This window comes from Bos indicus x Bos taurus, chromosome 23 (assembly GCF_003369695.1).
Source record: "Bos indicus x Bos taurus breed Angus x Brahman F1 hybrid chromosome 23, Bos_hybrid_MaternalHap_v2.0, whole genome shotgun sequence".
NCBI lineage: Eukaryota > Metazoa > Chordata > Mammalia > Artiodactyla > Bovidae > Bos > Bos indicus x Bos taurus.
Genome location: NC_040098.1, coordinates 32,868,108 through 32,885,452, shown reverse-complemented (window position 1 = coordinate 32,885,452; position 17,345 = coordinate 32,868,108). Strand labels below are relative to the sequence as shown.

The 17,345-nt window shown below is 38.3% G+C and overlaps 2 protein-coding genes across 3 annotated transcripts; both read right to left on the bottom strand.

Moving 5' to 3' along the window:
* Positions 1-231: 231 nt before the first annotated feature.
* Positions 232-4,093, bottom strand: LOC113881661 (histone H1t-like). The gene is given in 2 exon segments (XM_027524733.1): positions 232-1,367; positions 1,369-4,093. Coding segments are annotated over 2 exon segments (636 nt in total). The 5' UTR covers positions 1,905-4,093; the 3' UTR covers positions 232-1,267.
* A 192-nt stretch (positions 4,094-4,285) lies between these two features.
* On the bottom strand, positions 4,286-17,309 carry LOC113881690 (histone H2B type 1). Of its 2 annotated transcripts, none has more exons than XM_027524757.1 (2): positions 16,885-17,307; positions 4,286-5,125 (listed from the first exon to the last, which is right to left on the bottom strand). In XM_027524757.1, exon 1 carries the CDS (start codon positions 17,272-17,274, stop codon positions 16,894-16,896), a length of 381 nt encoding a protein of 126 aa, XP_027380558.1. In that variant the 5' UTR covers positions 17,275-17,307; the 3' UTR covers positions 4,286-5,125; positions 16,885-16,893. The 2 variants fall into 2 exon arrangements, with proteins under 2 accessions (XP_027380558.1, XP_027380559.1); XM_027524758.1 differs by lacking the exon at positions 4,286-5,125 and adding an exon at positions 11,603-11,623 and having other exon boundaries at positions 16,885-17,309.
* Between the last annotated feature and the right edge of the window lie 36 nt (positions 17,310-17,345).

Genomic DNA, 17,345 nt, shown 5'->3' with positions numbered 1-17,345 from the left:
CAAAGTTCCGAGCTGTGGCTGAGTCTATACAAATCGAAACTATTGTGTGTAGTTATTTTCCATACAGGAAATAATTTTTCTTCAGAGGTCCGATTATACAAATGAATTCAGACAGTATATGTCCTAGTGAATCATCTGTAGAACATGGCTGTGTGTGAAACTGCTTAAATTACATAGTTTTGCATTGACTTCGTTCTAAGTCGCCCCAAATACCAAGGCCCCAAACAAGATAAACAGTATAAATGTATTATTTACGAGGATCTTTAAATAAGGCTAAATTACAAATTAGGTAAAAACAAACTAAATTGTTGAAAGTGAAAAAGATGCTTTTCCTAATACAAGCAGGTTTGGAATTTAAAGGTTACATTGAGCCTCCAACATCTCCATGCATCGTTTAACATTTTTCAGCCTGTGTAGGGCAATATGAACAAGACTCACTCTCTTCACTGACAACCACAATTATATTGACTATATTACAAAATCAAATTTTAATATATGTGCTTAACATACAGAAAATAATCTAACTGCTTTCATGGTAACGAAGACAAAAATGTCAATATTCTTGCAAATTGTAAAACGAAAACGTTTGATTTACACAAAATCACAGTGGAAAGATGTTTAATACGTTAAAAAAAAAAAAGAAAAACACAAAACTTCCCACTAACCCAAATCGAGACCTTTGTTTCCGTATATTAACCCCTTTCCGTATATTAACCCCTGTTAAGTCCATGGATATGGAGTTCAGAACCCTTATACAGAATGATACATACAAGTACATACTGGAGTAGAATTAGGAGAAGAAAAAAACAAAACGTGGTAAAACATAGTTGAGGCATGGGGCAGATCTCCACTCAGAGACTAGGCCTAAACTTTAAACGTAGTAGCTTTTGAAGAGGAATTCTCTAGTGGTGCAGATGGTAAAGAATATGCCTGCTAATGCAAGATTCCTGGGTTTGATCCCTGCATCGGGAAGATCCTCTTAGAGAATGGCTGCCCCCTCCAGTATTCTAAGAGCATTTGAGAACTTAAGGAATGTGCCCTGATTTTGTTAGGATGGACAATTCTCTGGAATTGGACAGTACCCATGCTAAAGTATCTGTACTGTATGTTCAATAAGATACATTTCACCACATTACAGGTTCATTTATCAAATACTTAGAACCAGTAGTCTTCCAGACACTTATGGAAACGATGTTACACCCTCCTAAAATCACTTAGGTGGCTCTGAAAAGAGCCTTTGGATTCTATGAAATCTGGTGAAGAAATGTTACTTCTTGGTTGTTGCTTTCCTAGTATTAGTTTTCTGCAGGGTCAGCTTAGGATTCCCAGTTTTGGGCTTTCCTGCCCTGGCCTTCACTGGACTCTTCCCGTTGTTTGTCTTTGCTTCTTTTAGCTTTCCGCCCGTTCCTAGCAGCTTTCTGAGCCACCGTGGCCCTCGGCTTCTTAGCTCTTTTGTTGGCTTTACCATTCTTCGGAGACTTTGAATCTCTGGATAAGGCCAGCTTCCTATTCTTCGCAGCAGCAGGTTTTTTGACTTTTCCCTTACAAAGCTCAGGAACAGCCTTCTTGCTGAGCTTGAAAGAGCCGGACGCAACGATACCCCTAGTCTGTACCAGGATTCCCTTGCTCACCAGGCCTTTGAGACCCAGCTTAATGTGACTGTTGTTTTTCTCCACATCGTAACCTGCGGCTGATAGTGCTTTTTTCAGCGCAGTCAAGGACATGCCAGCTCTCTCCTGGGAGACCGAAAGTGCCTCAGTAATCAACTTGGACACTGATGCGCTTGCTGTCTTCCGATTTACACCCGTCAAGCCAACTGGCTTCTTTACCCGCCTCCTCGCTTGAGGTTTGTCCATGGAAGCCGGAACCTGGACGGCTGGAACGGCAGGCGCCGTCTCGGACATAACAGCAAAGAAAAACAGAACATATCATTCTGCCAGTACTCGCTAAAGTGTCGCTGGTTGTAGGGGAGGAGACCCTCAGGGCCTTATATAGGGCAGGGCGCGCTGTGATTGGTTCATCGCTCAGGCACCGCCCCCGCCCCTTGGGGGAGGAGCATTTGTGTTTGTTTCACTTCCAAAAATTGAATAGCTCAAAAATCTCTTGCACGGAATTGCCCAGGTTCTACTGCTGAATAATCCATAGAGATACAGATTTCAGATGCCTTTTCAGTTTTTAATGAAAAATGACTCTGTATGCCAAAGCTATTCAATAAAGCTCTCAATTGTCACCACAATTTAAAGAGAAGAACAAAACTTCCTCTTTTCCTTATAACTATAAAAGTAATTTTAAACGAAAGACTTATCTCATGTTTCCTGAGTGGTTTTCCATATGGTTGGCTTCCAGTCGGTGGAAAAAATAAGTTATTCACACCTTTATTCTAGTTGAAAATTATTTATGTGCATGAGGGAAGTAACACATATATCTTAGAAGTCTCACTGCAGACTTGAAAGATGCTTTTAGAATTGTTGAAAAAACTTCAGGGTACCACCTTATTTGGGCAAACGCAATCTAGTAAACCATGATCTACAGGCATGTGGATTGTTTGTGACTAAAATAACTTCTCAGTCTCTACAGCTTGATAGCAGACCCTCAAGCATGAAGTAAATAATATGGATCTCACGCATGATATCTGCTTGGCCAAAATCAGGTCCCCTTGTGGCTGGCGTCCTAAACTGAGTTTTGTTTCTGGTTTCATTAGTTGAAACCTTACCCCTATGTCCACCCCCATCTCCTTGACACTTCACTGTAAAAAAAACAAAAAACCCTCAAGGAAACAGATACAATCCCTCCCCTTAATATAAAATGTGAGGCAGGAACCCTGATAAGAAGAGCTCCTTGGAAACCACAGACCCAGATCTCTAAAAGGACTGGCCTGGCATGTGTGTCTACAGAGCTGTGGGGAAAGAATGACTACGATAATGTAATACTTCTTCTTCTGAAATACTTCAGAAGAAATCAGATGGTGAGACTTGCAAACTTCTAATTGCAAAGTAAAATAGAAAAATCTCTTTCACTCTCTTTGCTTCACATCCATGCACCCACATGTGCACATACACACAAACATCTGAAACAAAAACTCTGAAAACAATGCTACCTTAAGGGTTCTCTTATATATTTTAATCGTTTATTTTATTTTATTTTTTAAAAATGCTAGTTGTAAATCATGAGATTGATTTCACAGCCTACTAATACATTCTGACCCTTTGAAAATTTTTTCTCCTTAGATTACAGCTTACTGAGGACTCTCTTTTAACGTGTATTTGGTTTCCCTGAACTTTGGTGATCCCTTAGAGGTTGTGCCATTAATTGTCAGTGATTTAGGGTTGGGTTATGGAATGGACAGAATATATCATTGCTGTAAAAATAACAAAGAATGGAATTTTAAAAAATTCTTAGATTCCATAATTTAATATCCATAGAAAAAAGATTCATATTTTGCATTATAAATCTAAAATATACCATAAAAACAAGCTCACACATATATACAGTATATATGTGAGAATCGTTGTCCCAAATATTTTTCCCTCAAATAGTAGAAAATGTAGGAATTTATTTTATATATGAGGAACCTGAGTCACAGAAAAGTCACATAACTTGCCTAAAGTCTTAGAGCTAGTGAGCAGGAAAGCTGGGACTTTATTTCAAGAAGTCTATCTTCAAAAGGCTCTGCTTCTCCCATCTCACTCTTAGTCTTCTCAGGCTACTCAAACAAAATAGACTGGTGGCATAAACAATAGAAATTTATTTCTTCACAGCTCTGGAGGCTAGGAAAGGCCAGGGTGCCAGCATGGTCAGGTTCCGGTGACACCTCTTTTCCTATCCTATAGACGGCTGCCTTCTTACTGTGTCCTTATACAGTCTTTCTTTAGTGCATGCGCACCAGAAGAGTGATGGCTCCCTCTTTCTCTTCTTGTGAGACCTGGAATCCTATTGGATTAGGGACCCATCTTTATGACCTCTTTAACCTAAATTACCTCCTAAAAGCTCTGTCTCCAAATATAGTTAACAAAAGGGGTTAGGGTCTTAGTAAATTAATTTGGAGAGGGGCAGTGCATAAGTCAATCCATAGCCACACTTTTCTCATGTACTGGTTAGGAGGCTTATATGAAACAATGTAGGTAAAAGCAGTTTTAGTTACACAGGGCCAAACATGGTTCATTATTCCAGCATTGTCCTGGACAGAGGAGGCACCTGATAAATAGTTGTTTCTTGATCTTAACCTAAGATCCTACCTACTTATTCTTTACACGGTGATTTCCCATGGAATGATTGCAGGCACGTCCATTATTTTACAGCAGTTTATTTTTTATGGGGTCATGGCTAATAAAAGCATGGGAAAAAATACTACCTCTATTCATAATAAAGGAAATTACAGTTCAATTTTTTTTAATCTATCTGGTTAACAATGCTTTAAAAGTGTTCTCAGTAAAAATGACAGCTATGAAAACAAGAATTTTTAAATTATACTGGGATTATAAACTGGCACAGTCCTTCTGAAAGGCAATTTGACAATGTATATATTAAGAACATTAAAAAATGATTTTACCTTGGGATTTAGTATTCTACTTCCAGAAGTCTATTCTAAGGAAATAAATATTTAAACAGAGATTTACATACAAAGAAGTGTGGCCTATATGATTTATAATGCATAAAAATGGAACACAATCTAAATAGCCAGTAACAGAGGACTACTTGCATAAGTAATAATATACCCATTAAAAAATGTGTTTCTAGGCATATTACCTAGAAAACTCGATATATGTACATACATAGCATGATACTTAAATTTGGTTTTTAAATGACATATATTTTTATAGGTGAATCTCATATATGTTCATATTTATATATTCATAGGTCTTATATACATATAGAAAAGAGATACTAAGATTTAATTTTCTGTTATGTATTTTTCTTCTTGCAAATTTCTCAAATAGCCATTTAAAATTTTTATACTCAAAATAAATGCCTTAGCCAGGTTCTCATTGATTTTTCTATGATTGTTGAAAATATCTTTTATCTGCTTCTGGTATCAGTCATTTTCATTGACTTATTTTTGAGATATAATAAAGTCCAGCGGTGACCAGTAGTGGGAAAATACTTTTCTAAAGCCCATTTGCTCCTCCTGTAAAAAGAAAGATCGATTGATTAATTCACTTCTATAATTCATCAAATATCTGATACTGACTCAGAACAACAATAATCACAATGGCTAATGTTCTTTGGGTGTCTGTTCTGTGCTGGGCAGTGCTCTAACCACTTTATAGGTACCAATGGATTTATTCTTGCACAAGCTTCTGAGGTACCTATAATGGTACTCCGTGGTTTAGAGTTGAGGAAATTAAGGCTTGGAGAGATTGAGTTTCCCAGGTGGGACAGCTGTTGGATGGTGTGCCATCCTCTACAGTAAACCCAAACCCTCCAATGCTTAAGTCTGTGTGCACTTGTAAATAAAAGATGAGCATGATCTAGTTAGTGTCCAGTAAGTCAGGTTTGAGTTCAGTCTTGAAGGGCGGGTACTCATTTATCAGGTGAGGAAAGAGTGTTAGGGCTTTTCACAAAGGAGACATAGTGACGAAGGCCAGGCGATGCGGATTTTCGAGGGTGAGGTGCTTTGTGGTGAGCCTTGTGGAACCGCTTATGAGGAATGAGGAAGGCGCTTGCATGACAACAGGTTGATGAGTTCCAGCTTGTTATTCCCACATTAAGTAGTTTTAACAGTTCCCAGAAGCCTCCCTTCTCTCAGATGCTCGTCCCTCTGGGCTGCTGGCAGATGAAGTCATTCCCCACTTTTCAATAAGCCAAATCAAGCATCTAATGGAAATATACCCAAATGCTTAGTCTCTTTCTTGGGTTGTTACAAAGTGCATTTTCCAACTCCTCTTTGGGTGCTAGAAGAAGAGACAAGTACTCGAGACACTTCAAAAGTAGATTGTATAGGACTTTGATTTCTCGTCTTTTTCTCATTCCTGGGTCTTCCTCCAAGAGCTGGGTAAGCACTTTGCAACTAACATTTTATTGTTTGAGAATAAACTGAGTTAACAGAGGAAAGCACTTAGACTAGTAGCTGGCTCATACTAAGTGCTACACTAGTATTAGCTACTCTTATTATATTGAACATTTTAATGAGTGCTAATGTACAAATTATATCTACTGATCCTCTTGATTCCCCTGTTTTACATTTTCCCTTTCAATAGCACTAATTCCTTTCTCATATTCTATATAATTACTTATTGTAACTATTGCTTGTTGCCTATCTTCCCTAGCTGAGATGTAAGCTCCAAGAGGACAGTGACTGTCTTTTCCCAAGAGATCATCACTGAAGATGGCTCCTTAGCCTCTAAATGAACAAGAACCAGAGGATGGTCCATAGAGCCAAAGGAGAAAGGGAAGGAACCCTTCCTTAGACCATCCTGTCTACATTCAACTCTGTCTACAGTGCTACTCTGTCTACATTCCTTCTGTGGTAGAAATATCAAAGAGGGAGTTCTAGCATATGTGGGAGGCTAAAAACCAAGAAAAACAAAGCACGTGCAAATCTGACTGCAGTATAGAACATGAGAGAAAGAGACCACCGACAGAGGGCAGGGGGAAGAGCCCATCAAATTGTGTTTCATGTCAGTAAATGTAAGTATGTCATTAGACATTTGACCAAACCCATAAAACCTACAACATCAAGAATGAATCCTAAGGTCAACTACAGACTGTGGGTGATCATGCTGTTGTGTCAATATAAGCTCATCCTTGGTTGGTTAAAATGTATATATATACCATTCTGATGAGTGATGTTGATAATGGGCAAGGCTACGTGTGTGTGTGTGTGTGTGTGGTGGGGGAGGTAGGGGATATTTTAGAAATCTCTGTACCTCCTTCTCAATTTTGTTGTAAACCAAAACTATCTAAAAATATCTCATAAAAATATGAATGCAGGAAAAAAAAATCCAATCCACTCACACTATTTATGTCTAGAACTGATGGAGTCAGGCTCAGTCTCTAATGTTTAGAGTCAAAGATACTGAGCACTTTCCAGAACCTCCAAAAAACTTTCACCCTGATGCTCGCTGGTATCCTTGACTCACCTTGGAGGCTAGCAGGCATTCTTCCTTTCAAGATCTCAGAACTTGCATCATCTCTGTAGAATTCTTAAATATGTAATTGTATTTATTTCTTTCAATTTTAAAAAATATATGTATTTCAGTGCACTAAAGCCAAAATGCATGTGTTTAAAAATCTAGTGAGTAACATTTATCATCTGAACTGTTCATGCAAATCCAGCAATAAAAAGGGCACATTTAAATCTTTGATGTTTTTATATCTTGTCCTACAACTGAGATAAGATCTATTATATTAGGGAAAAAAGTGAAAAGAAAATAAAGAAAAACAAAGAAGAAGAGGAGTAGAGGAGAGAAAAAAGAAAATGAGAATAAGGTTTTATCTTTATTGCTTTTGAAGCCAATTCTTTTACTGTTCGAGAACTTGGGCTGAAAGTGATAAGATCAAGGTTTTACCCCAGTATCTCCTCCTCTATCTATGTCAGTTTCCTCACAGAATGAGACAAGCCTCAGCATTTTTGTTCCTTCATCTCTCTGAGCCTGCAGCTGGGACATCTAACACCATGAATACCCATAGAAAGACAAAACTAGCTCTTTCTATTAATTACAATACAAATTGCTTATTAGATGATAAGGTTATGTGAGTCTTTAAATAAGCAAATCAAAGCCTCATTTTCCTCTCTCAGAACTGAGGTGGGACAATAAGAAAGTTGCTGATTCTCCAAATTTACTTTCTTTTTCCTAATTTACAATAGGCTGCAGTCCATGGGGTCGCTGAGGGTCAGACACGACTGAGCGACTTCACTTTCACTTTTCACTTTCATGCATTGGAGAAGGAAATGGCAACCCACTCCAGTGTTCTTGCCTGGAGAATCCCAGGGACGGGGGAGCCTGGTGGGCTGCCGTCTATGGGGTCACACAGAGTCGGACACGACTGAAGTGACTTAGCATAGCATAGCATAGTACCTGAGGATACATCAAGCTGATTTTCAGAGTCCAAAAAGATTAATCAGAGTCTAGGCAACTGTGTATTTGACCCAATTTATTTTTATGCTTAGTCATCCAGGATTGCACAAGGTGAAAGTTTGGAAAAGCTAACTCATTTTAAATGCTTTTGAATTTAGGTCTGTTGGACTGCAAAGTACTGAATCTATACATCTTTACAAATCTGGAAGTTTCAAGACAAATGACAGCTATCATTCTTTATGTCCTTAGGTATATGCTTAGGGACCTAATCAAATATAAATGGAGAAAGAAAATGCATGTTCGTTCAACTTGTTGGGCCAATGTAAATTCAGTGGAATCCACTGGCAATCTTTTCATATTGCTTTTGAAATTCCTATCAAGGTCTTCAGTCATAAGCTGCCTTAGTTCCCTTTAGGATGTAAAGAAGGATATAAGTGAAACTTGTCAAACATCACACAAAAAGTGAGTACCTACTATGGGCCAGGCACTCTTCAAAGTGTGTTCTATGCATTAAAGGTGTTTGGTTTTTTTTCATTAAAGGTCTTTGATCATCACAAACATCTAGAAGGTACGTGCTATCACTATCATCCTCAAGATAGAGAAGAAGCACAGAGAGATTAATGGCTTGCATCAGTCTTACAGCTAATAGTTGGCAAGCTGGGAGTTAAATTTGGAGGTTCTGTCTCCAGGGGCTACACTTTAGTCATCAGGGAGCAATACTGTGCTGTCACTTTACTGGCATCATATCATTTCTAGGACAAATATTTTAACTTGTCATTTCATTTAATCCTCACCCGATCTTCATAAGTAGGTAATTATTATCACCCCACAGGCTCAGAATAGTAGGTCTGTCAAACAGTAATTCAAAGTTGTTCTATTAATTATTAGCACACTGTTTACTTGTGTATAAGGTATATCAAACAATAGATTATTTCATCCAAAAAGGTCAAAAAAGATGTCTATATAATAGAAAGAAGGAACAAAATGCCTGCAGACTGTCCATGAACAGGATATCATGTTTGTACATTATTTTCAGTAGGAAAGAGTTCACTGTGGACAATCTGTTCTTACATAGATCAAAGAGGATTTAAAAATAATGATGATTCTCTATAAATTCTCATGATTGGCTATGAAGCATAATGTGACAGGCTGCCTCTGTGTAATATATTCCACCAACTCTCAATCAGTATTTTCATTTTAGATAGGCTATATCTTCACCATTTCCAGCATCAAAGTCTATCAACTTCCCCACTTTGATCAAGACTCTTATTGTCAGTTGTAGTGGGTTTTAGTCTCCTCTTTGGAACATTTTGTCATCTGCACATTAAACAGAGGAGGAGAACAAAAAGTTCATGAGGGCAATCACATATATAATAAGAAATATTTGAAAACTCTTTAATCTTCAAGTACTTAATTGATAGGTCTTAAATAGAAGAAATAGAAATAGAGGAAAACAATAGAATGGGAAAGACTAGAGATCTCTTCGAACAAAGCTAGTGGAGGTGATGGAATTCCAGTTGAGCTATTTCAAATTCTAAAAGACGATGCTGTGAAAGTGCTGCATTCAATATGCCAGCAAATTTGGAAAACTAGCAGGGGCCACAGGACTGGGAAAGGTTAGTTTTCATTCCAATCCCAAAGAAAGGCAATGCCAAAGAATGCTCAAACTACTGCACAATTGCACTCATCTCACATGCTAGCAAAGTAATGCTCAAATGTCTCCAAGCCAGGCTTCAACAGTATGTGAACCATGAACTTCCAGATATTCAAGTTGGATTTAGAAAAGGCAGAGGAACCAGAGATCAAATTGCCAACATTGCTGGATCATCAAAAAAGCAAGAGAGTTCCAGAAAAACATCTACATCTGCTTTATTGACTGCCAAAGCCTTTGACTGTGTGGATCACAATAAACTGTGGAAAATTCTTCAAGAGATGGGATACCAGACCACCTGACCTGCCTCTTGAGAAATCTGTATGCAGTTCAAGAAGCAACAGTTAGAACTGGACATGGAACAACAGACTTGTTCCAAATAGGAAAAGGCGTACGTCATGGCTGTATATTGTCACCTTGCTTATTTAACTTCTATGCAGAGTACATCATGAGAAACACTGGGCTGGAAGAAGCACAAGCTGGAATCAAGATTGCCAGGAGAAATATCAATAACGTCAGATATGCAGATGATACTACCCTTATGGCAGGAAGTGAAGAAGAACTAAAGAGCCTCTTGATGAAAGTGAAAGAGAGTGAAAAAGTAGGCTTAAAACTCAACATTCAGAAAATGAAGATCATGGCATCCATTCCCATCACTTCATGGCAAATAGATGGGGAAACAATGGAAACAGTGACAGACTTTATTTTTTGGGCTCCAAAATCACCACAGATGGTGACTGCAGCCATGAAATTGAAAGACATTTGCTCTTTGGAAGAAAAGTTATGACCAACCTAGCTGCTAACTGCTGCTGCTAAGTCACTTCAGTCGTGTCTGACTCAGTGTGACCCCATAGACGGCAGCCACCAGGCTCCTCCATCCCTGGGATTCTCCAGGCAAGAACACTGGAGTGGGTTGCCATTTCCTTCTCCAATGCATGAAAGGGAAAAGTGAAAGTGAAGTCGCTCAGTCGTGTCCGACTCTTAGCGACCCCATGGACTGCAGCCTACCAGGCTCCTCCATCCATGGGATTTTCCAGGCAAAGTACTGGAGTGGGGTGTGACCAACCTAGACAGCTTATTAAAAGCAGAGACATTACTTTGCCAACAAAGGTCCATCTAGTCAAAGCTATGGTTTTTCCAGTAGTCATGTATGGATGTAAGAGTTGGACTATAAAGAAAGCTGAGCACCGAAGTATTGATGCTTTTGAATTGTGGTGTTGGAGAAGACTCTTGAGAGTCCCTTGGACTCCAAGGAGATCCAACCAGTCCATCCTAAAGGGAAGCAGTCTTGAATATTCATTGGAAGGACTGACGCTGAAGCTGAAACTCCAGTACTTTGGCCACCTGATGCAAAGAACTGACTCATTTGAAAAGACCCTGATGCTGGGAAAGATTGAAGGCAGAAGGAGAAGGGGATGACAGAGGATGAGATGGTTGGGTGGCATCACTGACTCAATGGACGAGTTTGAGTAAGCTCCTGGAGTTGGTGATGGACAGGGAGGCCTGGTGTGCTGCAGTCTATGGGGTCACAGAGAATTGGACATGACCGAGCGACTGAACTGAACTAAACTGAACTGAAAATAGAAGAACAGTTCTCAAAGATCATTTTCATGGAATTAAGTTAAATAAGTGTCATTTTTTCTAATTGCAGTTTTAACTACTTAAGCCATACTCAGAAATAGATTATGGAGTACACAGTCTTTTGTTCAAGAACGTTTAGTCAAGGTACAGAGGACTACGTTCTAAGGATTTAAAATTATTTTCAAATACTTGTGAGTCCTCATTCTCTCAGTAATGATCCCGTGTACTGAAGCTGGCCAGGCTCCTCTGTCCATGGAATTTTCCAGGCAGGAATACTGGAGTGAGTTACCATTTCCTCCTTCAGGAGATCTTCCCAACCCATGACTCAAACCCATGTCTCATGTGACTCCCGCCTTGGCAGGCACTGCAGCACCTGGGAAAGCCAAACACAGAGAGTCTTCTAATACTTGGGAAGAACAAATCTGAAATCTAATCATTGAAAAAACAGATAATGGAGAAAAGGTCAAAGAGTAACACAAAAGGAAGAAGAAGGAAAAAGCGATCTATTCTAGATCTCATCTGGATCTGTAGAATCTTAAGAGGAAAACTTCCTACCTCCAAAATTCTGAAAATCTTTTAGTAAGCCTCCAGATTCACTTTCCAATGAGAGTGTATATCCAAGTGGTAAAATTCTAAATGTGTTTACTATGTGAAAAAAATAATCCATTTGTCCTGAAGCTTAAAAACACTCATAGTTTAAAATACTGGAAATGGCCTTTTCTAGCATTATTAAGGGCTTCCGTGTGGCTCAGGTGGTAAAAGGAATCTGCCTGCAACTCAGGATACCTGGGTTGGGAATATCCCCTGGAGGAGGGCATGGCAACCCACTCCAGTATTCTTGCCTGGAGAATCGCCATGAACAGAGGAGACTGGTGGACTATAGTCCATGGGGTTGCAAAGAGTCAGACATGACTAAGCAAAGCATAGCATTGTTAAAAGTTGACATTTTTTAAAAATGTCTCTTTTAATACAACTTTTAATTTTATATTAGATAGAGGTGTGTCTGTTGAAGTCTTCGTGTAGACTGCATTTATTTTATATATGACAAATGTAGCTAACATTAGTTTCAGGAAACATCTGATAATTGAAACATGTCAAGTGAAGAAAAAACAAGTCACATGGAATTTTCAGTACAATTTCAAATGATAAGAGTTTGAGACTACTCAGATGTAGATCATATTATCATTATTATTTTGGTTAGAAGTAAAATTTTGGTATAGTAAAAAATAAAATTTTTATAGTAAAAATTAAATCTTTTGGGTAATTATACTTTAAATTATTTGTATTATCTCCTTAGCAGTTAGTGGGTCATATAGATTGATATGTTCTAATATTTTATCTATGATCTCATTTTTTATTATTTAAAAGGATTACAGATATTCCCAGGTTGTAAAAAAAAAAATCCATATATTTGAAACAATAACATGAAATTGGCTTGTTAATGTTCACTGTCCCACCTTTATGGTTTTTCAAGTTATACTAATTGGAGATAAGGCAAGATTCAATCACTTGTTACGTCTTTGAGCTAATCAACATTTTTGTAAAATCTGAACTAGTTTGTGCTTGCTGTTGGAGTTATTTTTGGCTACATGACTATAAAGTCTGTGGGTGGTTTTACCAACAGTTATGAGAGATTTGGATAGTCAATTTTTATTGAGGGGATGGTTGATAAATATAATTATAAATTCAAAGTTTTTAACAGCAGCTTTAAGGTGCATTTACTTTATTAGCATAAATAAGACAGCACATATTAAATTGAATTTACTACATTAATGCGTGCTTCCCCGGTGGTTCAGATGGTAAAAATCTGCCTGCAATGCAGGAGACCCAGGTTTGATTCCTGGATAAGGATGATACCCTGGAGAGGGGAATGGCAACCCATTCCAGTATTTTTGCCTGGGGAATTCCATGGACAGAGGAGCCACGGGGTCGCAAGAAGTCAGACACAACTGAGTGACTTACACACACATGTCACCTGAATGAACAATAACAACTTCCCATTAAATGAATAGACCAAACATAGCCATTGTCTGTGTATAGATTTGTGTTTCTCTGTAGCTATAGTACTTGGTTAGAGTCAGAGCTGTTTGTATTAACAACAGCCCTTTTAGGAAGCAGGCAATTGTATTCCCTCACAGGCATAAAGAAACTGGGAGGCCATTCAAAACCTTCCTTGTTCTCTGGGCTCACATGTATCCTTTACTTACACCCTTTACAAATTTAAAGTGCCAAAAACAAGCATACCTATTCCCATTCTCCGAAGGCATCTATATGCTCTCTAACCTATTAATCTATGATCATTCTCAACTGTGTAAAAATAAAAGGCTTGCACAGTTCTAATTGTTTTTAGTGATGTGTATTTTGTACTCTCCAATTTAGAAATTGCTCAGCTATCCAAAGATTAGGCATTCATTTACTCAATTTAATACCACCTAAATTTTGTAGTATCTATAAACTTTGAATTCACGATTTAAGTTGACACACTGATTCAATATGATTTGTAATCTTATAAAAAATAATTCCATTTTAAAAGTGACATTACCTATCCACTTTATCACTATCTTGTGATAATTTAGTTCAATGCATGGTTAACATAATGTAGAATTTTAAATAAATAGATGTTAACTCATCTAATCACTAAACCGAGTTGAAGTAACTTAGCAAATTTAAATTAGCTCTTTTTTTTTGAAAGAAAATAATCCCTAAACTTGTGTTAACTAGAATATTATGGTAACATTACTTTTACATTATGACAATAATAAATAAAAAGACATAGATCCATTTTGTAAAGCAAAATTTTAAGCCAGTAAATTTATCCAAAAAGTTATATTAGAAATATTTGACTTTTTCCTATAGAATTACATGCCATGTATTAAAATATTTAAGTTGTTTGAAGATAGTGGAGTAGTTCTGTTTCTTATCTCATAACTTGTTAACAATCACCACTAATTAAATCCAGTTAAACTTTGTATTTTTTTGCCTGAGTAACCACTTAAGATGTAGCCACATTTAAAGAATCAGGAGAATTTGATTTTCCTCTTATTTTAAATTGATGTGTTTAGCCTTTATATAAGCTATTTAAAATTTGAGTTTACATTATAATTTTTAAAATTTCCTGCTGAAGTAGATAATTTCTTTAAAATTATTTGTATTCATAAAGCTTTAAGATTCTCAATCACCCGTACAATTTTTAGAGGAGCTAATTGTGAAATGTAACAAAAATTAAAGATATTTAATTTAAAAACAGCACAGAGATTTAAGTATGTTAATCGGTTAAACAAACAAATGTGATTATGATTAGAAATGCCTTGGGGAACACCATCGCTCAGAATATGAGTAAAGTCTCTCATATCCTTCAAAGGTTGGTAGGAAATTCTAGTTTCCAGGACCACATCCCTCACAATGAACTCTTTAAGGATTGTAAACTATTAAATGTTTGTTTTAAAACAGGTATTGGAAGTGCTCTCTCTCTTTTTTAACGTAATTCAATAGCTCTATTTATAATAGCATATTTCTTCTCTCTCCTCTCTAACTTTACTTAAAGAAGAGACAATTTATTATTATTATTATTTTTGAATTACTGAATCATAAACTTTTGAGGCTTCAGGATACCAAGACAGGCCAATTCCATGAAGAAGATTCTATTTCCTTGTTTTTTTTTTCCCTTCAGTTTTCTGTTGGGTCTACAACTTTATTAAGGTAAAAAGTTTTAGGTGGCCATTTTATATTTACATTATTTTTGAAGCAGGAATATTGCTTTTGCAGATAAAAACAATTATTTGGACTCGTATTGAGTAATCACAGAAACAGTTTTGAAAGAAACTCTGATTTTTAGTTAAAAGAACACACAGTATATAGACACAAAACACCAAATACAGTGGATCCCATCAAAGGCTAGAAAGATAAACACCAGCTTCCTGATTCTGTGTTCTCAATTGCCAGAGATTATATAAGAATCCTCAAACAACCCCCAAAAGATTAAGAAATGAACCAAATTCGACCTTGTGCTTTGCCACCAATTAGGTGACTCAGGGGTGAAGAATCCACCTATAATGCAAGAGACTTGGCAGAAGCCTCAGGTTCAATATCTGGGTCCGGAAGATTCCTTGGAGAAGCAAATGGCAACCCACTCCAGTATTTTTGCCTGGAAATCCCATGGAGAAAGGACCCTGGCAGTCTAGAGCTCATGAGGTCACGAAGAGTTGGACACAACTTGGCGACTCAACAGTAACAAAATCTCTTACTGTGCATGGGCGATCAGTTGCTCAGGCTCAGTCCTTCAGTCAATTTTCCAGGCAAGAATACTGGAGTGGGTGGCCATTTCCTACTCCAAGAAGATCTACAAGATCCAGGGGATCTTCTTGATCCAGGGATGGTTGCATCTCCTCCAGAGGCAGGTGGAGTGAATTCTTTACCACTGCACCAATCACTTAATGATCTAATCATAAAACCACTAATGTGTATCCAATCTAAACACCAAATCAAGAAGCAAACTGGGCAAAAATAAATTTCAGCATGCAGCCAAGGGAAGAGAAACAGGAAACTCAAAAGTGCCCAGGGCTAGACGAGGTATATATTCAGGTCACATTTCTATTGATTCCTAAGGTAGGACTCAGGTAAACAATGTCTCGGTGGACTTTTCAGAAATAAACTGTCAAGTGTTAATGATTAGCCAGCCTGCTCTTGTACTGAAGAGAAATCAAGCAAGAATTACTTCATCCAACAAAGACAAACCAGAATTTATATGTGAGGAAAACAGGAAGAGAACGAAATAAAAATCTTGTAGGCAGCCTGGGTTTTTTGAACCTATGTTTGAACCTAATTTTCAAACCCATGTTTGAACCTATTTTGGGTAAACAGATTAGGCAGTGAGGAGAGGTTGGTCTGATTTGGATCCTCAAGCATGGGGCAGGCTAACCAGAGGTATAGAAAAAAAAATCCTATGACAGCTGTTAAGGGACTTGGAAACATAGTTTGAGGAGCTGGTGTGAAAAGCATATGCCATTGACCTATATTTACACTTCTACGTTATTTAGGCCGGGGCTGCACATCATTTTTTAGCATACCTTCCAGGTTAGGCAGCCAGTGATTGTGGAGCTGTTCCAACGGAGGCCTGACTAGCAAGCGTCAGACAGGCCTCTGTATTTTTCTTAGGTGTCAGAGAAAACTGAACACTGAAGAACACAGGGTTTTTGTTTCCTTTGTAGCAGATTTTATGCCTTTAGTCTACTCACCTTTTTTAGAGAATGGAAACGTTACTCCGAAGTGCGCTCTTCCCCTCCCTCAACCCGTCCCGCCCAGCGACTGCCTGGTTTGGGAATTTTGTGTGCTTCACACTGTATGCTGAATACAATTGCAGTCCTTTTCCTCAGCCCGCCTAGTTTCCCCGCTTTCCATTACTAGTCCTCAGTTCAGCTGTAATGGAGACTTGTCGAATTGCAAGCCTCTTAATGATATTACAATACACCAGCCCCCTTTTCAGTTTTTTATAATTTCTCATTCAGATTAACGTACTCGTTCCGTCAGTCCTTAGGCCCATTAATGAAAGTCTATCGTACATAGATTACAGCTCTCTCTGTGCACACGTGGGTGGCTCTTAAAAGAGCCTTTGGGGTTAGGTGTAAAGACGCTTACTTGGCAAGTTTACTTGGAGCTGGTGTACTTGGTGACAGCCTTGGTACCCTCGGACACGGCGTGTTTGGCCAACTCCCCGGGCAACAGCAGGCGCACAGCCGTCTGGATCTCCCTGGAGGTGATGGTCGAGCGCTTGTTGTAATGCGCCAGGCGCGATGCCTCGCCCGCAATACGCTCGAAGATGTCGTTGACGAAGGAGTTCATGATGCCCATGGCCTTGGACGAGATGCCAGTGTCCGGGTGGACCTGCTTCAGCACCTTGTACACATACACAGAATAGCTCTCCTTGCGGCTGCGCTTGCGCTTCTTCCCATCTTTCTTCTGGGCCTTGGTCACTGCCTTCTTGGAGCCCTTTTTCGGGGCAGGAGCGGACTTGGCTGGCTCAGGCATTTTAAAACCTGAAAACAAGAAAGATAAATGGAAAATAAGAAGCGGATTTCTGCTACTTATAGGGCCTTTAT